Raw genomic sequence first — 22,754 nt, 5'->3', positions numbered from 1 at the left:
CCAGGGCGCGAGCGTGGTATCTTATCGTGCGGCGCGGGTGCCATTGCGTCTGCAGCGTGGCCTTGCGCCGATTCCGCCGGTGTTAACTTCAATTGACGGCCTATTGGCTCTGCTAGGGCCAGACGGCTGCCCCAATTCGGCGGTCACTTACTTCTTTTTACCAGCTTCGTTCTTCCCTGAAAAATTCCGTGTCCCAAGTACGCATCGTGGATTCAGGGCCGGAGGAAGCGAATATGGTGACGTCTCTGGCGGTCTTCCTGGTCATAACTGCTTCATCCTAACTATGGGAAGCTTCGCACGTTGAGCTTGCAATACAAAGCAGTAACGCCAACAGGAAATTATTTTCTTCTCTTTTTTAAATGCTCGTTGTATTTGTCGTCTGCTGAGAGAGCGTGTATGTCAGTCTCCATCGCATCTAGCAGATTTTACCTCATTACCAGCAGCGACCCCACGCGAGCTAAGCAAAAGTGTAGTCTGTTATTATTTTTTATTTTTTTAATACAGATTTTTATTTAAGCCGGTCCAGAGATGATGACATGCTAAAAAATTTCCGAACACCATATCGGCTACACTACTTTTTCTTTTACACATTTTATACAGTCTTCCATAAGTGTTTATTGTTAACTGTTTTGACTTCGGAAGGTTCAGGTTTATGATTAGTTGATATTATTCTCCACTTCTGCATCTTCTATTCCCTTATTTATCATACGGTTCTGCTTTTTTCCTCTTAAGTTGTCAAGTAACTAGAATTTTTTCTTATCCGTCTCCGACACCAAATTTTCCTTCAATGAGATTGTACAGCTGACAGTTTCTTCTCAATAAGCAACCGATCCAGTCGGATATCATCCTGCACGTTAAGACCGACATCGATCTTCATCCTCCAATTCTTCTGGACACGTCAGCGTTTGAGATATTATCTGTTCATTTTACTTTTTTTCAATATGTTTTGAGTAGGTGGTGCCCACAGTTCCTAAATATTTGAACAACGTCATGATTTACCCATTATGTAGAATACCTTCGTTCGTAATGTTAATACTGACAGTTAATATAACTTGAATGAGTGCACTGTGTAGCACATTCTTATGACTGACAATGAAATTTTTTTACTATTTGACAACAGTGACGACTTCATGGATTTTATTATTTGAAGCCATTGATTTTATCGCCTAGTATGAAGTTATAAATGTTTTTATGAACCTGATGATCGTACATGGGTCGAAACTGGTTGTTCAATAAAGAAATTTTATCAGCAGATCTTGGCAGTAAGCCATGACGTTCTTCTTACTTTTCCCACTTTATCGAGTACATCGTTTCAAAAATTTCTTGATATTTCCTTGTTATTTTTTTTCACTGGCCAAGTTGCTGAGCCTTATAGGAAAACGTTCCAATTGTAAGATATCTGTAAATCCAGAGACAGTCTACTGATCATAAATAGTCTCTTTCGTATGAAATGAGCCTCGTTCTAGTTTCCATGTTGCTAAACACATCTTTTGTGCCTAGACTTCGTAAGTATATGAAGTGGTTACACTTCACAGTGCCTATTCCCTACTAAGGTTGTCAGTGGACTTTCTCGCTCAGACAGTCTCGTTACATTTGACTTGTTTATTTATTATTTATTTGTTTATCTATCCGAGTCCAAAAGGTCACTAAAACACAATATAATCCCAAACTCACAGTCTATTATTAATGGCTAAGAGTTTTTCTCACTTTGTGAGTCCAGTGTTCAGCAATCAGAACAGTATGGTCATTCGCTGCAGACAAGTATTCAACGACATAGGGTTCGCTCAGATCACTGAAAACCAACAAGAGTTCAGTGCCATTCCTGTCTTACCCCTCACTAATAAAGCTCATTGTCACTGATACCCTACTTCTTCAAATTAGTGTTGCACCTTGCCACCCCCGTTCTCAATCTGTTGAGCGTTTTCTAAGTACCGTGTTAGAGAAGGCAGTCTGATGGAAGCTTCTCTTTTGCTGTCCATAAACCTCCAGCGGAATTTGTGCTCGGCAGCTCAAATCTGCGGACTTCTGCCGATGTTGGAACGGTGCAGTTGTAAGGAGGAACCTTACTCTGGATTTCAATCGAGGGGATAGGAGTGAGTCCCAAACGATGGATACCTTGGATCTGTTTCTCGCTTCTTCTTTCCAATTTCAGCTGCTACCCTTCTTTTGACAGTTGGGGCTGCTAGTACTATAAGCGGAAAGATCTTACTGACTGGAGTTGGTCTTAGGTACCCAGTGACTCTGCGGCCTGTCTCATGAAAAGCCACGTCATCTTGATTAGCATGTACAGAGTTTCTTCCTATCACCAGCCTGTTAGTCAAATTTTGGAGATTTTCTTTCTGACTTGACAGTATGTCTTTATGAGTCTCCTTCCGGCTGCAAAATCTCTTACTCCTGTACCACCACCGCGTTACATACACACAATTATGGTTATTATGGCTTCAAATTGCTGCCCTGACGCTTATCTCCTACCACCTAGACAACTGTCGCCTGACAGACAGACATTTGAAAGTCGCAGAAGATGAATGCAGTTGTCTGAGACGCACAACGCAGGCAGACTCGTTTGGAAAGTTCGTGACCGACCAGGGAGAAGGCACTTGGAGCGCTTCTACGGTTCGCAGGCCAGGCTTCTCAGTTTTATTAAGCAAGGCCCCAAAGCCGCTTATCTATTCGTAGAATTCTTTCTGCCTAGCAGAGGAGAAAGTCCCGACTTCTTAAGACTCTCAAGAGAAATGAAATAAGGGCAGCGGCATTTCTGAAGTTTGCTGCACCAGTATTAGGTCACGTGGCGACCCTTCACTTTCTGGAGACGAACGTGCACACAACAGCCGCCAGAGTTCCGAAGTAGGCAGATTACGGGAATGGTTTTTTACATCTGCGATCTGGCCCCAGACAATACAGTACCGAGATTTGCCAGTCATCAATTCGGACACTGGAATTATGTATGGCCGTTAGGATATTTCCATATCCGCGTAGCAGAATGCTTTTCTTTTCTTCAAGGCTGTTCTCAGATGCCTTTCCCACGAACTTATACGCTTTACATTACACATTGTTGTCACGTGTGTGCATTTATATAAGATTGCACTTACAGAAGTCGCCGAACGTATGCGAACAAGGGCAGTACCAATGGTAATACGCGTATTTATTTACCGAAAGAGTGTCCCAGAAATATAGTTAAATTTTAACTCGATCTACGACGCCTAATATGCCAGGAAAACGGCTTTGAAAATTCCAACAGCAGCTGGCAAAGAGGTATATAAGCATTCCTTTTTTTGAAACTTCCTGGCAGATTAAAACTGTGTGCCGGACCGAGACTCGAACTCGGGACCTTTGCCTTTCGCGGGCAAGTACTCTACCAACTGAGCTACCCAAGCACGACTCACGCCCCATCCTCACAGCTTTAATTCCGCCAGTACCTCGTCTTCTACCTTCCAAACTTCACAGAAGCTCTCCTGCGAACCTAGCAGAACTAGCACTCCTGAAAGAAAGGATATTGCGGAGACATGCCTTAGCCACAGCCTAGGCTTCAACTACCGAGACCCGTACCTATCCCATGATGAGTTCAGCTGGGAGCCGACACCGAAGAGCCAGCACAAGTTATGCCCATCAAACTACAGTCTATCCCAGGAATCTGCGATCCAGCTGCTCCAACTTGACGGAACCGACAAAGACATATTTACTGTTTGGAATAAGTGAACCACCGTAGCGGTTTGCTGTTAGTGTGTTTAATTACCACTGAATAGTATGGGATTCGTACTGTGCTACAAGGAAATGTGTCATTTACACAAAGTATAACTCGCAATATGGAGCACTGAAAAATAAACCAGTCGCATTGACTATACTGTTCACAAGTTCATCAGCCTTATTATGTAGGATTAATAGAAATTTTTGAGAGGCTCAACAGAGAGCGATAATCGTCACAGGTACCTTTAGTGAGCGCGACAGGGTCACTGAGATGTTCATCAAACTCCATCCTTCTCCTTCTTCGCCTTTTCCCGTTTCTCTACAGGGTACGTATTTTCATATGGGTTGTGGCAAAGTTAGTAACAGTTGGTAACCGAATGCCCATCCTGACGCCAACTCCCCCCCCCCCCCACCCCCCCCCCCCACCCCACCGGGACAGAATCTGTGTTCCACAGATTTCTGCTTCCAGAGTAAATCGCACGTGTTGGGTGTGAGAACGTTGTCTAAATGTTTGCGTAGCGTGTATCTGAGGCGGGACGTGGGTCCCATCCAGGCTGGCTGGCTCACCAGTCCTCGTCGTTAATCGACGAGGTGGATTCGATCCGAGACAGCCTCGTCTCCCCGAATCCTGCAAGCAGCGGGTTAAAGCGCTCGGCTATCTGGGCGGAACTTCCTCAAATTACAGTGACAGACGCTAAAAGAGAGGTGTTGTGCACCACAGAAAGGTTTCTTCTGAGAACGAACGTTCCGAGAAGAATCAGACAGTACATTACTCCCTCCCTTATTCATGCCACAAAATGACTATGGCGGGAAAATCAGAGAAGTGAGAGCTCAAACGGAGTTTTATCTACAGTAGTTCTCTCCACACTCTATTCGCAAATAGAACAGGAAAGACGAGAAACGAAAGTGGTATCATAAGCACCTTCCGCCACACACCGAAGGTGGCTTGTGGAGTTTATAGCTAACAAGGAAACGTCGACTTGAGCTCCTATTTTAAGGAGAAAACAGTACACTTGCAATATATCAGCCTCAGCAATCGATCACGCGCGAAAATTTGGTTCATAACTGTGATGTTTCCAGAATGAGATTTTCACTCTGCAGCGGAGTGTGCTTTGATATGAAACTTCCTGGCAGATTAAAACTGTGTGCCGGACCGGGACTCGAACTCGGGACCTATGCCTTTCGCGGGCAAGTGCTCTACCATCTGAGCTACCCAAGCACGACTCACGACCCGTCCCCACAGCTTCAATTCGACAATACCTCGTCTCCTACCTTCCAAACTTCCCGAGTACGAGTCTCGGTCCGGCACACAGTTTTAATCTACCAGGAAGTTTTATATCAGCGCACACTCCGCTGCAGAGTGAAAATCTCATTCTGAAAACATCCCCAAGGCTGTGGCTAAGCCATGTCTCCGCAGTATCCTTTCTTCCAGGAGTGCTAGGTTTGCAGAAGAGCTTCTGTGAAGTTTGGAAGGTAGGAGAGGAGTCTGGCAACCGAGGAATGGCTATGAAATGAAGTTAACGATTTTCCATTTACAATTTAATCACACCATTCACGACGAAGAACAGCGCATCTCCTAGAGATGTACTTCAGTTTAACAGTGCCAGCTTTAAAATCCAAAGGATTCTTTCTTTCTTTCTTTCTTTCGCTTACGCCATAGTCCCACAGCGATCGCAGGGTCGGCGCTGTTAGAACGGATTTGGCAAGGTTAGTTTTAGGGGTGGCCGGATGCCCTTCCTGCCGCCACCCCGTACCCCCAGATATGGAATCAGTGTACTCCAGCTGTCTGCATCTAGTGTAAGTCGTGAAATAGTGCGGACGCGTTTCAAATGTCTGCGACGCGTGTAACTGAGGCGGAACGTGGGGACCAGCCCGGTATTCACCTAGCGGGATGTGGGAAACCGCCTAAAAACCGCATCCAGGTTGGCCGGCACACCGGCTCCCGTCGTTAATCCGCCGGGCGGATTCGATCCGGGGCCTACCCGAGTCCAGGAAGCAGCGCGTCAGCGCTCTCGGCTACCCTGCGGGGTCAACGCACAACAGAGATGTTAACAATTAAATACAACTACGGGACTGGGGGGGGGGGGGGGCGCACAATAACCCTCAGTTCGCTGTGGGGCGGCGGTGGGGTCAGTGGACTGCTGTAACCCGTTGTGAGGTTCTGTACCACTGAGGGCTACGACGGGGACGAAGCCTCTCCATCGTTTCTAGGACACCAGTTCAATACATACATACATACATACATACATACATACGTATAATTTCTATAGTTGTTCAGAATATGTTCTGACTATTACTCGCTTGGATAAAATCATTGTATGGAAATTTTAACCCGTATTATTCTCAAAGGGACGAACTCGATAGATGTAAAAGTAATTACGACCTTCCGCGGTGAAAAAAATTTGTAAGATTGAATTCAGCATTTAGTATTTCGCTCTGGACAAATGCGCCCATGTTGATGGCGTGTTCATTGATATTCGGAAGGCATTCAGCAGAGTTCTATTCTGTTGTTTATTCACTCGATTTAGGACTCCTACAAATTTAATTCTTTCATGAAAACATTCCTACATTTCAAATGCGGTTGCGGCTCGTAACCATGCATTCCACACATTCCAGTTTGCGAACCTATGTGTACTGGAATAATTTTGCTTCTATTATCGAATACGTTCACCAGTGTCAGTTTTCGTGAAAAACTGTGATACACCCGGTACATCATTCTGTATTGCTAAACGACACGGAAACGGAACGCATTTGCAGGTTGCCTATCAAACGGCTTCCAGGGACAACAAAAATTTGATTTTCAACATTTCGTGTAACTATTGATCGAATTTAAAATTTTAAAATGCTGTAATACTCCACTCATTAAGCTGTATAATCTTGTGTTAGAAGTTTAACACAATGAGGCAAGTATTACAGTTAGAAACTGTGTGTCTGTCTCAGCCGGCCGCGGTGGCCGTGCGGTTCTGGCGCTGCAGTCCGGAACCGCGGGACTGCTACGGTCGCAGGTTCGAATCCTGCCTCGGGCATGGGTGTGTGTGATGTCCTTAGGTTAGTTATGTTTAAGTAGTTCTAAGTTCTAGGGGACTTATGACCTAAGATGTTGAGTCCCATAGTGCTCAGAGCCATTTGAACCATTTGTCTGTCTCGAGGCAACGGAACTCACGGCGCACAAATGCCAGGACTTTATTTACCCACCATTTGAGAAAGAGAGCACTTAGCAACTACCAACGAACTTTACAAATAATTTCTAACCTTTTTGAAACTTTATTTCGCTGCCAGCTCCCACAAAATGTGAAAGGCAAAGAGTTTATCGCTCAGTACACTTCCGATGTTCATGCGGTAAAACTGCAGCATCGGGCATTACGTTTTAATTTATTATTTCTTTGCTACTAACTCTATTCGTAACACACTTTGCATCCCGTATCTACACATATCACTGAATGTACCTGCAAAATCATATCAGTGTACGGCACATAACCCAGGAGATAATGACGTCATAAACATTGAGATGCGTGAAAAAGTTGCTTTTGCTTAAAATGGAACAAAAATACCCACACTATATTCATCCAGTATTTCATAAAAAGAGCACTCAGCGACTTCTAACAAACTTTAGCGTAATTTCAAACCTTTCCTAAACTTTTACTCGCTTGCATGCTTGAAGCAAATATTTAAAACATTAACTCATCTGCAGCCAGATGTTTGAAGCTGTTTTACCCATGTGAGTTCGATTCTTTTAAAGAATCGCGGATTCCTCTGAGCTTTGCGCCCCAAGCGCCCGCTTGGCCTTTAAACCGGCCTTAACGTCTCCATCATTACTCCAGGAGAGTATCTCCTCCTCCTTTCCTTATGGGTTGAAGGTGCGCACATGTCGCTTAATTCTAAAGAAATAATTCTGTTAGTATCCTCCCTTAAATCGAGAAATATATTACGCAACTTTCTGGGAAGTGGAAGATAGAATCTGCAGACCAGACAGATTCATCTGAAGCGATGTGGAATAACCGCATATGATACAACTTTGCTCCGTAGGAAATGGTTAAAATTCCATTTCCTGTTCGCTCACCATACTTCAGGCTCCCGCAAATTAAAATCGATCCTCTATGGTAAGGAAACCGAATCAGAAAGTCGCAGTTTGCCACGCAGAAAAAACTGCCTTCTTAATTTTCAGCACCAACCTTCTGTTGGCTGAATTATATTTCTGTGCGCCTTTCGCCTGAAGCTCGCCCAGGGTCTCTTAAGAGCGGCGTCGTATGTTGTGCAAACCGTGTCTCTTGTGCACTCCGATCTCTAGGTCTGGGTCAACACAGAGTGCACGATCGAGTGTGGAAACTCATTTATCAGTTTGCGTAATAGATGATTACACTCTTTTACTTCACAGCTATATTCATTTGCTCAGCTTCGATGTGTGTGCAGAATAACACAGAATGTGGTTTAACTTTTCTTCAAACTTTATGTTGCTCTTTTCTCACTTCTCACTCTTTCCTGAGCATCATTTCGCGGTTCCGTACTGCCATATAAGGAAGATGTTGCATTTCGAGCTGATAGGATCCGTACGACCTTCCGCGTTGTCTTCGAGAGTGAAACTTTGCGAAGGCAACTTTTATTTTAGAATACCGTACTACAAGGCGCATTTTTGTGCCTGTGGGTTTTTATTTGTATGAAAAACCACGCGTCTTGTAGCATTTATCGTTTTTATTGTGATCCATGTTTAATCTCCTGGTGGGCTTGGGTACCTTGAAAAACACTCTAGGCGGGCGGGACGCCCACGCAAGCTCTGCTCGCAAGAAGATGGCCGACCGAAGTTTACTACACCTGCCGCAAAAGCGCTGCTGACTGGAGGCGTGCTGGAAGTTCTGCGAGGCAAACGCGAAACCCAGACAACTTACAGTCACGGGCAGCTTTATGCGCGAGCTTGTATCTGATATCAGGCGTGTTCTAGCCTTCCAGTCCCAATATGCGGTAAAAGCAGGGTGTTCCGTTGGCTAGCCCAGCATTGTCTCGCCCTCGTGATTTAGCGGGCATTTTTTTTTCTCATTTTCACACACTCGTAACGAAATCCATATTTTTAAAGTGTCGCCTGTGGCTAAGTCATGTAAGCTATTTAGAACTGACACGTACATGTTTTACTGACATTATTTGTTTACCTAATAGGCCTAGTAAACGAGCTCCACCGAAAACGAAAACGCCCTGAATGGCTGTATACGCAGTATAGGGGAGAGTGTTGTAGCTTGATACACTTTCCGACTTTCTCCTCTAGCCAGTCGCCATGTAACACATGGTTAATATATTTTCTAATTCCATTTTTAAATGATGGCATTCGCTTTCTATGTGCTGCAGTCTTTTTTTGTGAAATTATAAAAATTACTTCGTAAAAATTAAGGTTTTTCCAAATGTGAAAAATGTTCCAGGGTACAACTTGGTCAAGTACCTAAAGACAAATATTCAATCTCAATTTAAAAGCACTACAATCAACAACAGCTTCATAATATTGTACATAATCGCCTATCTCTTACATTATTACTCTACTACACACCAAAAATCAATAAGTGAAATCAAATTAAGCAGAAGTATTATCAAAAACCATCCACATGTTTAATACACTTTGAAATAGAAGCCAATGGAAAATAAAACAAATTTCCTCCATTTTCAAAACAGGTAAAATTATTAAGACAATAAAGAAGATCAGTTCATTTGCAAGTATCACATGTTCAATGGTAAAAGGTCTTGCACTGTTTCAAGGTACAAGATGGTGCACAACCAACAAAGCATGGCTCAACTGTCCACATGTTATACACATAGATCTACAAATATGTTGCATTTTATCCAGCATAAAAGTTTGTATGATAGCTGAGGAATTAAAAATTTAACCCAAACAGCTTTACTCTATTATTTGGCACTTAAATGTATAGAATGCAAAATATTTACAAATGCTACACAAAACAGAACCTCATGTTTAAGAACAAAAAACCTGTAGAAAACGATGGAAACTGCTTATTGTGATCTATAGTGCACATTCCTTCATGTGGTTCTAAAATCAATCACTAGACTGAAGCACTGACCAAAAGACATCACGTTTTCCTAGGTACAACATCATATTTTCCTAGGTACACTATCCTCTAGGTAAAACACGCTCTGGTAACTGTTATGCAAAGATATGTATGCACTGAATTGTTAAACTTTGACTTCTTATATATATTATATATATGTGTGCATCAATGTGTCAATGTCGTTGAAGTCCGAGCAGATGTATCTTGACAGCCACAGAAAATTGGATGCAAAACTCATACATTGCATACTTTCAATGCTTGAAATTTTTATATAACGTATATCTAATATGTGAGCTTCTAGAAATGACATGATTACCATTCAGTAGTGATTTACCTCAATGCGACATAGTAGGACCTACAGTTGGAATAATAAATCCAGCAACAAGAGGGTACTGGTACCCAGTATCTGTGATGATTTCTCTATATCACTTCAGGCAAATGGCAAAATGGTTCCTTTGAATAGGATACAATTGATTTCCTTCCCCATCCTTTCATAATCTGAACTTTTGTGCTGTCTCTAGTGACCACACTGTTGATGTAGCGTTAAACTCTGATCTTCTGTATTCCTTCCAGTATCTGGGAGTGGATGCAAGGAAGGGGGAGGTACCTACAATACATGGTAATTTTGTGTGGAAATACAAATACTTTTGATATTTCACTATAAATGGCATTGGTTGATGGTACACTTTTCACAAGACAATATCCAATACACTTTGTGGCTTTCTTCACAGAAACCAGTCAGTGTGGTGGGACAGGATCTCAGTCTATGAAGACTTTTTTTCTAGGGAAGGGAGGAAGAGAGGCAGCCGCCATCCCTTGCCCCTCACTGGGTACACCCTTGTCTAATGGGTATACTTATTTCACACAACTTTAAATCCTTGAAATAATGAAATGATCATATGGAATTGTTGGCTGGGAGGTCCCACTCCGGTTCAGCCGCCAAGTGCAAGTCTTATTTCAGCCGGCACCACATTGGGTGACTTGCAGCCGATGATGTGGATGAAATGATGATGACCACACCATACCCAGTCCCCGAGCGGAGGAAATCTCCAACCCAGTCGGGAATCGAACCTGGGCCCAGTGCGTGCGAGGCAAGCATGTTACCACCCAGCTAAGGAGGTGGACTTTAAATCCTTGAAATCTTAACAAAAAGATCCATGACAAGGAAGGATCCTGAATGACAATATTTGACTGAAAATGATAAATCATATTGTATTTGGAAAACATGTTGTCTCCTTTTCACTCTCTTTCTCCAGAACCAGTACACTTCCCGTAGCAGTAGAGTCTGTAGCTTTGTGAGTGCCGGTAAGTATCAGGCTACAGGTCCAAGGGCTTCAGTAGAATCAGACAATGAGGACTTGAGTGAGAGCCTTAAAAATCATTCATTGTAGTTTACAAGGCATCCTAAAATGCAAGGAAAAAAAGCAATAATAGGGAATGAATTACTTCTGTCTCACAGGCACTATTTTGTTTCGTGCTTCATCGAACTTTCCTTTATTGTGTGTTAATGATCTCTGTTTCTCCCTGATTTTCCATTTACTAGCATACACAGTTACACAGAACAGTTTCATCATTCAGGAAGGACCACAGACTATTAATAAATATCTCATTAGTTAACTGTCTATGCACCTGTAATTTAACAGACTAAAAATACTTCTATCTTGTGTCTTTACTGTTACTTTGTTTGAATAAACTGACAAAATGTTCACAAGGCTACTGCAAAGTGTGTTCAAACATGAACAGTTACCAAAGAAAGGATCACAACCATCAGCAATAAATATTATAACGCTCTCCACATTAAGACATAAACCGAGAACTCTCATCACAATCTTTTACACAAAAAAATTCACAGAAATTTATGACAAACCAAAAGAGGGCATAGGCAGGTGTGTGAAAGTAACAGGGAACAGAATACACCAATATCCTCTATGAGACAAGAAACACAATCCTAATACTTGTAATGGACAAAATGTAAATGATTAGATAGTATATAGACTTAAATGATGAGGGCTGAAGTATGAATTAACATTAAGGGATGAGTTAGCTCATAAATTAGCAGATGTGTGTGCTGAAGATGTAGTGATAAGGAGATATTAAGAACAACGAGAAAGCAGTGATAAGGAGATATTAAGAACAATGAGAAACAGGAATCAAATCAAAAACTTGATGAATATGTCCTATTTTTTTATACAACACGTACACACCATGTAATTATTATTGCTGTGAAAGTACTGTCATCTAAGTTGTTAGGGAGATGTTGGACTAGTTAATTTTGATTACTTCCTACCACAGCTCAGTGTTTTCCCTCTTCCATTTGTACCCTGTAACAGTACCTTAATTGTTTAGTTCTTTGTTGTAAACATTACACACTCATCCTGTTTTTCTGTGCATCCCATAGAGCCTCAGCACACATGAGGAAAGACAAAAGGTTAGGCTTTAATGTCCCATCAATGACAAAGTTATTAGAGACAGAGCACAGATAAGGATGGAGAAAGAAATGGGTTGTTCCTTTCTCAGAGGATTAAGCTTAATTATTGATTTAAACAATTCTGGGAACCTACAGAAATCCAAATATTGATGGCTGAGCAAGAATTTGAACTCCCATTCCTGCTGAATTTGAATCCAGTGTGGTAACCACTGTTCCTACTTACTTTGTCTGATATCTCTTCTTTCCACAGTAATATTCTTTTCTTCCTAATATCTTGATTATATGCTCATTTATTTTTAAGTAGCCTTTTCTTCTTTATGATAACATTTTCCTTCCTGTAATGAACTATTCTTTGGACTGTTTATAAACCTTTATGATTAATCTTTGGTTTATTCCCTGTTATTACTCTTTACTCCTGACTCCCCTCTGTATAATCACATTACTTCTCTGGTTACCAGTACCTTTCTCACTTCAGATTGTTTTGTTTTTCCCTCTTTCTACCTCAAAGTGTGGCCCATATAGTAACATGATTCTGCTTACATTACTTCTCAGCAAAACACTGATATTCCACATGAAGTATAACTATTGTTACACTTTAAATGCAGTGAACTATAAAAACTATGTACTTGGTCTGAACGAAAAGAGAGAATCTGTAACAAAAAGAAAAGCTACTGCTTTCCTTATACCAGATTAGCTTGTGCATGGGCTAAGCTACCAGTATGACAATGTGCATGGGGTATTAATATGTCACTAATGTGGCAAGGCTGAGAGATCTACCCATGGAAATGAAAGATATTTTTATATCATAGAAATCATAACTCACACAGTCATGCTCACTGAATTGATGTAGTTGCAAAACAAGTAGCAGACTATATGCTGATTTTTACAATCATGGTTGAGCCTAAGCTATTGACAACTTCAACTGTTATGATGACTAATTATGAACATGGGTTACTATGTAACTAACTTGTTTTTTAAGTGACCCAGTTGATTGAATAACTCTGGTCACACACATAACTCACACCCATGTGTGACTTTAACAGCTAGAAAATGTGTGTTTGCTATCACAATAATGGTTTAGTGCTTATTATGAAGGCCTCAGGTGTTATTGGTTACATTCTGTGACTGCCAGTTGTTACACGTAATTTTGTACAGCACTTTGTTAGTGATTGCTTTGTAACCAGATATGGCCTTGTTCTGTGCTTGACAGTGTCAGGAAAATACATTTGAAAACAATGCATGGATTTCTGAAATGTCGTACATGATTAGTTGGCTCCACATTTATTTTGATCTACATATTACAATGAAGCATGACACATGAAAAATAAGTGGAACATGCCTGCTCTTATACTTTTCTAACAGACTCCTCAGTTCATTATTATAATGAATATTCCCTCTATGCTGGAGCACCTTAGCAATTATTTCCTTATAAGAACTTATAGGTCCCCTTCCATTCAAAATAATTCTCTTAAGAGTGTTGTTCCTGACAGATTTTCATGCTAATATTCTTGTATATCTCTGAAAACACAAAATTGTGTTTGTAGCAGCCAGTGTACATACAATTATTTCAATATTTTTGTATCTGTGCAACAAAGCTATAGCAGAAAATTTAAAAAGCAAGCTATATTTCAAATTAATTCATCTGCATGCATAAATTTCCTGCAAGGCAACAATTGGAAGTTTCTGAAAGGCAAGAGATTAGTATCTTCCAAAAACCTCCATGAAATTCTTGAAAATAAATGCAAGATACATGTTGAATGAAATATTCTCAGACCTTATATTGTCTCAACAATTGATTAAGGTAGTATTAGAGATTGTCAACCATAAAAAGCTCAAAATAAGCAATGGTATTGCATATCCAGTTATATGTTAACTTCGCTGACCCTCAAAACATAATGAAACTATTCGTTGGCACTGAGGAATTTATGAATAATTTCCCTTGTCCTATGTGGAATGCAATAAACCTATTGAAATTGTTCACATACCTCCATACTCTACACAAATCACTCTGACATACACTGCAGAAACATTTTGTTATTTATTTTGTTGGTTAATAATCTATTACCATCATCTGCAACTACCCTTATTACATGGTTCACAGCAGGGTGGAAGCATTGAATGTGCCATCAATATCTTGAATAGTGTTACAGCAGCTGTGATGAGACAAGATTTTTATCAAAATTTGGTGACTTGGCTGAGGCTGAATTTCAACTGCCATATGTATATATCCACTTGCTACAGAAATGCACTGTTAAATACTGTATTCAAAGTCCAGGAAGCCTGTGTGGGGAGTCTGACACTCACATAAGTTTACTCACCTATTTCCGAGAATGTCAGATTTCAAATTAAAGCAGAAGTACCTCCACAACAGAAAAATCATTCAATTTCACCAATGCAAATTACTATAAAATTATAAAAAGTTGGCACACCATATTATTTGATAGTTCTTTCAGTCACATCTCTGCTCAGGTGTGTATATTTAAAAAATGTGTGCAATTTTAAATAAATATTTAAGCATCAATATATTACCGGTATGCATAAAATCAAATTCATGCACAAACTCCACGCTCTGTAGATACTAACAGAATGACAAGTATTTGAATAATGAATGTTAAAGCAAGTGTCCAATAAGTGTGAGATTACTGAGTAATATGAGTGTATCACCTTTTTGGCCCTTACCTAAAGGGTGCCACTGATGTATAATGGAGGTAAGACATACAAATTTCATGAAATTGTTGTTTTTGTTCTTTTGTGATAAAATATTTTTGACTAGTATAAACTTGGGAGATTTGAAATAAATAACTTTTCTATAAACATTTAGAAGTAAATTGAAATGGTCAAATATGAGAGCATTTGGAATACTTTTTCAGACTGGTAATTTTTTCAGGTTAGGGCATATGTCACTCTGTTGAAACCTTTTCTAATTACATAATTAAAAAGTCTCTCCTTGTAAGAAAGTGTAATATCTCAGCCGACACATTATGAATGATTGCTGAAACACTACTCAACAGCTTCAACTACTGTGGAAAATAATTACTACATTTTTATATAAATGATATACTACTCATGTCACTTGCACATGGCTTCATAATTCTATTTGAGCCACATTTTATGGACTAAAATATTTATGATCTGTTCTTCAAGAGCAATTAGATTTTCTGTAATAATATGATGAAGAAAACAGTAAGGAAAATGAAAACATATATTTAGAATCTTGTAATTTCAGATTCAGGGGCTCATTTTTCAGGAGCTAAAGAGGATGAGAGGAAAAGTGTAAAAATACAGAACTGTAATATTGAGAAGTTCCAATCAGTGTGGACACTTGGAAAGGGCAGATATTTAATTCACATGTTGGAATGAAAATGAATCTTTGGAGAGTAATAGCCAACAAGAAGCTATATAAAACTTGAAATAGTTTCATAGCTGTTATTTGTAGTATCCGTTTGTTGTTACATTCTGGCAATAAACAGTTTTTAGAATCAAGTAACTACTGGCAAGGAAATGTTCTTTTATTTGATGTAGATCCTCATGTTTAACGGCAAGATCCATATTTCACATATGATATTAACATTCATGCTATTTTTGCTGGAAATTGTCATAATTTTTTTTATACACCATATTCAAAAGTATTTATCAGTTTTAAGGAATTAGGAAAAGATATGTACTAAAGGGAGTCAATAATTCAAATTCAATAATATTTCTTGACAGCAGCACCTCTGCAAATAGTTTTGGATTTGTAAATAGGCAAACATGGACATAGTTTTGAGGTTTGTGAAAATGACTGATTATTTTCATAATATCACAAACTTCTTGTGATTGCAACAAAAGATACACATTAGATGAAATCTGTGTAAATTAATGGAGTGAAATTGAAAACATCATGAAATGACTTATTTCATAATGTTTTCACTGTCATTCCAGTAGATATGGTTAATTTTTCTTTGTTTAATATTATTCTTATGATAGTAAATCATGGGGCATGACAATAAATCCCTAATCCTTCACCTACAGGAAAATCTGAAGTCTGTGGTCCGTAATACAATAATTTACAATTGGCAGCTAATATTACAAATATTTTATGTATTTTCACTCATAAATAAGGATCTCCATTTCATTGCAACAACTATCTGAAAAGTGTTTATGCTGTTATGTAATAATGTAAGTGAAACAGATTATGTTAATTTTTACTATCCTTCTAGCTTGGTGAATGTATAATGTAAAATAAATATGTATTTCTATAAATGCAAATACACACAGGGAATGATCTACTGAGGATTTATTTATTTATTTATTTATTTTTTCTTTTTGCAGCTCATAAGAGCAATAATTTATTTATGTTCTCAGGAAGGCAATTCCACAAATTTAATGTCCTGAAGTGCTAAACCAATTGAGATCTAAAATAAAGACTTACCTTTACCTGGTAGGAGCTCAGTCTTGACCCGAGCATATGTGCATGCTGGAGGAACCGGTGGGATGGCTGGTATGCCTGCTGGAGGAGCTATGGAGCTAGGCGCTGACACAGGGGCAGAAGCCGAAGCAGAGGCTGACACAGGGGCAGGGTTGGGGGCAGGAGCAGGGGCTGACAGTTTCTCTGCACAAGACACACCAGCTCTTACTGTAACATCATGCAATAAAAATGTTTCAAAAACAGTGGCACATAGGCTTCATAAATAATAATGATGTCAATACAGATTCAGTTAAACAGTTATGTTAAGGTAGAACAAATTGAAAGAGGCACTCAAGAATCTGCAATTAAAATGCTTACATGCAGCGGGATTAGGGAAACAAAAAATTTAGCTCATGCTGACCACATGATGGTCATGCCTATATCATGTTAATTTATTAAGATTTGAATGGCATTTATTATCCCTTTCATGTATATTAGACTATAAAGGAAAAAAAAGATGATTAGTATTTTACATCCCACTGACAACAAGGTCTTTAGCTTCTGCCACCGGTAGTCAATCTGGTTACTTCTACTGACTAGTGGTAATTTTAGCTTTTTTGGTGGGCAGCAGGCAGTATGGATTTTAAAAACATTTTCATTAGGGCTTCATAAAATTTTAACATAAGGCATTTGGTAAATAATTATTATTATATGCTTTAATTTGCTGTGACTCTGCTTTATAATTCTTTTAAAGTAAAGTTGCTTCCCTACTTTGTAAATCACATTGCTGTGGAGCCAGTGGGCAGTCAGAAAATTTTACTACTAAGAGATATGAAAGTGCATGGTAGATAAAAAAGGCTGACTCCCCTTGGCTTATACCATACTAAATGAGTAACATGGATAGTGAAATCTTACTTCTAACAGTACAAATGCAAACTGTCCTTAATTAAGTTGCCTGAGTTGTATTCTGATTGATATGCAGTAACAAAAAACAACTATTATTGAATAATGTGTTACTGGACACTACCAGATGAAGTGTGTGATTCTAAGACATGAAGATTTAAATATAATGTAGTGAAATTTCAGGTTGCCAAGTTCCCATATGGGATGTTTTACAAAATTAGTGAGGTCATGAAAGTAATCAAAATTAATTTTCAGTTTTAGTACATAATTGAAAAGACTCTGGAAATTACACTACAGTTTGCATAATGTGTAAAATAAAGCCTCGAAAATGAGACAGAAAAGTTAAAATCAAATGACTAATTGGACAATACTTTCATTTTCACTGTAATTCATACTGGCTCTGGTCATATTACAGTGCAAAAGAACAGAAAACAGATAAAAATGAAAATGTAGAGGAAATGCAGATCTACACTGTTGCGAAAGAAAATGTTTGTGTGAAATAAAGCTACAACCAGCCATACCGTTCTTGAAACAATGTTTTATTGCTCTATAATAAGTTTTGGACTTTGGTCCCTCATGAGTCAGTTTCAAAGATTTCTCATATACTTTTTTTACATATTCATCTCAAGGGAACGTTGTTCTTTATATATTACATTAGAGAGGCAAGCTTTCTTCATATAATTTATAAAGTGCATCTTTTTCTTGAGATAAAAATGCAGAAATTTGTGCAAGAAATCTATGCTTTCATCTGATAATGGACCTAGGCAAGATACTAGTTATAAAAAAATAAATTATTGGTTAAAAACATGTCTGTTGCAGTTTTCTTCCTGCCTAATATTTACAAAAATAGATACAGAGTTATCAAGCCACTATGGATAAAATAATACAAAGAGATTTACGGAAACACTGGGGAAAAATCTCATAATCTTTATTTTTTAAGAAATAAACTATACAACTGCTTGGTCTTTGATTATTATGTACATCAAGATAAAGATTAATCCAGAAGAGTTCTCAATAGATTGTTCTCACAGTTCTTCTGTGTCAAATGATTAAATGTTGATGCTTTATGAGTAAATTTCTTTCAGTCATTGTTAAATAATAATTGTTGTGTGGTTTGTATTGTATCTCATGCCCGTAGCATACCCTGCAATATTATGATGGTGTCAGTGGTGCATTACCACTGAATTAGTTTAATTTGTGTCCTTACTATGTGTGTTATTTATAACTTAAATTTTGGTTACTTTTTTTAACAACATTGTGGAAGAACCTATTTCATTGTATGATAATACAGATATTATCAAACATAGTTTCGTCGCAGGTTCTATACTACATTTTGCCGCAATCAAGTATTCAGGGTAGCATCTTCATTACAGCGATGCTTTGTATCATACTGTCATCCTTGTCCAGCCTCAAGACTTGTTAAAATATGATGAGGGTCCTCATTAAATTGGTCTGAAAGAAGAAGTTGAAGGACATTCAGATGGAGTTGCAACATTTCATGGAAATGAAATTTAAACCACATGAATCTTGGCAAAATTTGGGAAACTAGTATTTCAGATGGACTATGAAACAGTTTTCCTTCTTCCATTGTATATTTTAAACAGGAACCACAAGGACAAGATAAAAGAGATCATGTTATGTATGGAGACATGCAGACAGTCATGTTCCCCTCACTTTGCACAAAAACAGAACAGAAAAGGGAGCAATTGATAGCAGTGAAAAGTCAGCTCAACCATGCACTGTAAAGCAGTCTTCAAAGTGTATATAAGACTGACTCTGTGTCATGCCTTTTCAGAGCTGATGAGACTCTGCATTAGTATGTTAAAATATCTTTGGATGGTTGTCAGATAAATTGTGCATCAATAGTCACCAGAATCTTACTTCCATGTGCCCACCCTGATAAATACCAGAGGATTGCTGGTATGCGACATGGAAACTTAACTGAGTTTTGCTGGGTGTGAAACACTGAGGCTTGTAAATTTTAACAATAACTGCAGTAATAATTGTGGAAACTGGAACATCAAAATGATATTTTTGACATAAATTAACTTTATATCACTGATAATGTACATGATTAAGTTAACAGAACTGTACTTGATATCTGATGTTGAGAAGCTAACATTGTATAAAGCTTGTATGTGGTCCATTGGAGCCTCTAAACAGCCTAGTATGTCCTTGGAGAATTTTCTTACACAAAAATCAATGAATACTACTGGAAAATCCTGAATAATAAGTCAAAATCCCAGAAATTAATATATTCTATAAAGTGAGTGCTACAGCTTTAGTAAATTTTAAAAAAGAACATCTTTTCATTCCATTGTAACTGAAATTTTATTTACTTTTAATAATGTTGTAGTTATGATGGAATGAAAAAAATGTATTTATTGTATTGCCTCAGACATTTTTAATGTGTGATGTTTTAGGCAATTGTGCAAATCTAAGAAGCTTTAGTATTCATTGTTCTTTGAAGGAGGTTTGTACATTTTTCAGCACATGTGGTCACTGAACTACGGCATGTGGAGTTGCCTGAATGAGGCAATGTACCTCGTGCTCTAAATGCTCCACAGTGCCCTGACATATCAGTTTCTGTTCAGATTTATCTCAATGTGCAGGCATAAATGTTACATGTTGCAATGGCGTCTCAAAAGATCACACTTGACATGTGTCCACAATGTTCTTCAGCTATGAAATGCAAGATGAGAGATTGAAATCACCCTCATGATGTCTAACATTACTATTGCTATCACAGTTGGTCCACATGAAGCAGAACTTGTCCTAAAACCCTACAGTTTGTTACTCAGTATGCCAGAAGTGGAATTCATTTAACACACACACACACACACACACACACACACACACACACACACACATGCGTACTGTTATCTTGCAGAATATCCATTATGACATTTCCATTTCCCAGAGATCTTTAATTTTGCCCTAATCAAACTACTTACTCACATGTTGACGATGAAAAATAAAACATAGATGAGACATACTGTTTAGTTTCTTTTTTTTTTTATTTCATTGGATAATAGTCACAGGTTTTTCTTCAGTTCCACTGTTGTGAGAAGTCTCATAACACTGAGGTACAGGCACTGTCACATGACAGTAAACATGCTTCAGTGTTAGGAGGCTTCTTGTCCTGCAATGCTGGATCTAAATGTTGAAAACAGTAGTCACATGAGTAAAACTTGTGATTGTTGTCCAGTTAAATAAAAGAAAGATAAAAACTATTAAATCAGCCACACTATTCTCCAACAGAACAATTTATGTTGTATTTCAAGAGATGTAGTGGTGCTATATTTCACATTTCTACCTCATTTGATCGCTCTTGACTGACTGAGTTCTGCATAACATGAATTTTTCTGGTTATACAAGAGAATTTGCTGATGGGTCTGCGTGTATGCCATCTCTCTGCAACATAAGTCATTTATTGTTGGTTCACTGTTCTATACATACTCTGAGCTTGGGTTCATTTGGGCCATTTTTTGTGATTATTTAGGATGGCTTCAGAATTACCCATCAAATAGAAACCAAGATTATTCATATTATTAGAAACATTGCTGAGAATGTAAAAGAAAATACACATTTACTTGATGTGCTCACAAGAAAGAACATTTTGTGTGTGTGTGTGTGTGTGTGTGTGTGTGTGTGTGTGTGTGTGTGTTTTTCATGTGCGGGAGAAAGGGTGAGTTACGGGAAGGTAGATAGAATAGATAAAAACTGAAACTTTTTACAAGATATTATATCTTCTGAAATGTCAGATGAATACATGGCACAGAGTGCACTGCATATCCTCCAGTTATCTCGATTTTCCTTTAATATACCAGTCGATTATGTATTTAATGAGGTGAGATTATGGCTTAGTTTCTATAACACAGCACAAATTATTGTAATTCTCATTATTTCTTACTATTATCTTCACTGTGTTGATATTGAGCTAATATGTGTATGTGTATGTGTATGTGTACTGATTTTTATCATCATCAGCCATTTGACATCTACCCCTCAATATAGGCTTCTTCCATTTATAATGGTCAGAAGTTTTATGCATCCACGTCTCCATGTTTTCTAACATCACCTATTGCCTTCCATTAGATAACTGTAGCAGACTATTGTAATCTGCCAAAGAACTTTCTTGGTCCATTTTTTCTAAATGTCTCGTTCTGTGTCTTATAACTGATTTGTCTAGTAGTATTTGATAAACAAAAGAAATATGAAATTGATAAAAATGCCCCTGTAAAATGATTATTATGATGATATATTTTCATTTAATTTTTCATTTACAGTAGTGGCTTTATAACAAAAATACACACTGATGTAAGCTGGAAGAGACTGTGTGATGGAAATAAAGAAATGAAAAATGAGCACTGTTTGTGGTGTATGAGGAGGCAGAGGAGTGATAGCAAGAAAGGAAACAGAAAGAGAAAATTTGAATGAAAGATCAAGTATCACATGGTGGATAAATGAGGAGGACTTATTGTAAGAGTATTTGTGCTTGCAGCTGTATGCCAAGAGGAGGCAATATTCACAATGTATTGTCAAAATATATCTACTTCTTCAGAATACTCTTATGCAGGTGTCAATGACCCATCTTGATATACTGCAGATATTTTAAACATAAAATTTAATCTTGCCTCAACAGAATATCTCTAATTGGCCTTATCGTCAATCAGCTATATCAAAACTATTTCATTGATTTCTGTGTCAATTTTAAAATGAAAAAAAATTTTATCATGCTGATATCACTATACCTAACATCCGTTAGTGGGGAAATTACACATCAGTGTTTTAGCAGCTGAATTATCACCACAAACATCTGTGCTTTGCATACACAACAGTTTCTTACAGTTCTGAAGACTGGAATTAAATCTTAAAGAACTGGTCAATCATAGCTTTTCATGCCATCCAGCAGGTGAAAGAGAATTGTGTCCTTTGTGCTATTCTCTATTTTTCCTACAAAACAGGCAATTTATCCCAGCCACAAAATATGTAATAAATCACCTGAATGTATAAACTTTACTCCAAGATGGGACCTGAGACAGAGAGATGGTAACAAGCAATCAAATAGCACATGTTACTGTAAGAAATTCTTTGTTCAGTGTGCATAAAAATAAATAATTGAAAAATGCTGGGTTAGAGTGCAATACTTTAGGGAAATCGACTTCCTTACAGTCCAAAAAAGAATTACAAGGATCATAGAGACAGTAGCTCCCATAAAATCAAACAAGAGATTTAAGGTTAGCAGACAGACAGACTGTTTGATAGCCTTAGGAGATACATAGCAAAAGGCAGCATTATTCTTGTT

The 22,754-nt window shown here is 38.3% G+C and overlaps 1 protein-coding gene across 3 annotated transcripts in view; it reads right to left on the bottom strand.

Moving 5' to 3' along the window:
* Nucleotides 1-22,754, bottom strand: part of LOC124554815 (ecdysone-induced protein 74EF) — an 893,955-nt gene that overhangs the window by 366,839 nt on the left and 504,362 nt on the right. For 2 of the 3 annotated variants that reach the window (XM_047128473.1, XM_047128472.1), the window contains one exon: nucleotides 16,568-16,771. In XM_047128473.1, coding sequence (XP_046984429.1) covers nucleotides 16,568-16,771 — 204 coding nt within the window. The remainder of the gene's footprint in view (nucleotides 1-16,567; nucleotides 16,772-22,754) is intronic. The other variant, XM_047128474.1, reaches the window with a different exon arrangement.

The sequence above is a fragment of the Schistocerca americana genome, chromosome X (assembly GCF_021461395.2).
Source record: "Schistocerca americana isolate TAMUIC-IGC-003095 chromosome X, iqSchAmer2.1, whole genome shotgun sequence".
NCBI classification, from domain to species: domain Eukaryota; kingdom Metazoa; phylum Arthropoda; class Insecta; order Orthoptera; family Acrididae; genus Schistocerca; species Schistocerca americana.
This window is presented reverse-complemented; position numbering and strand designations above follow the sequence as displayed.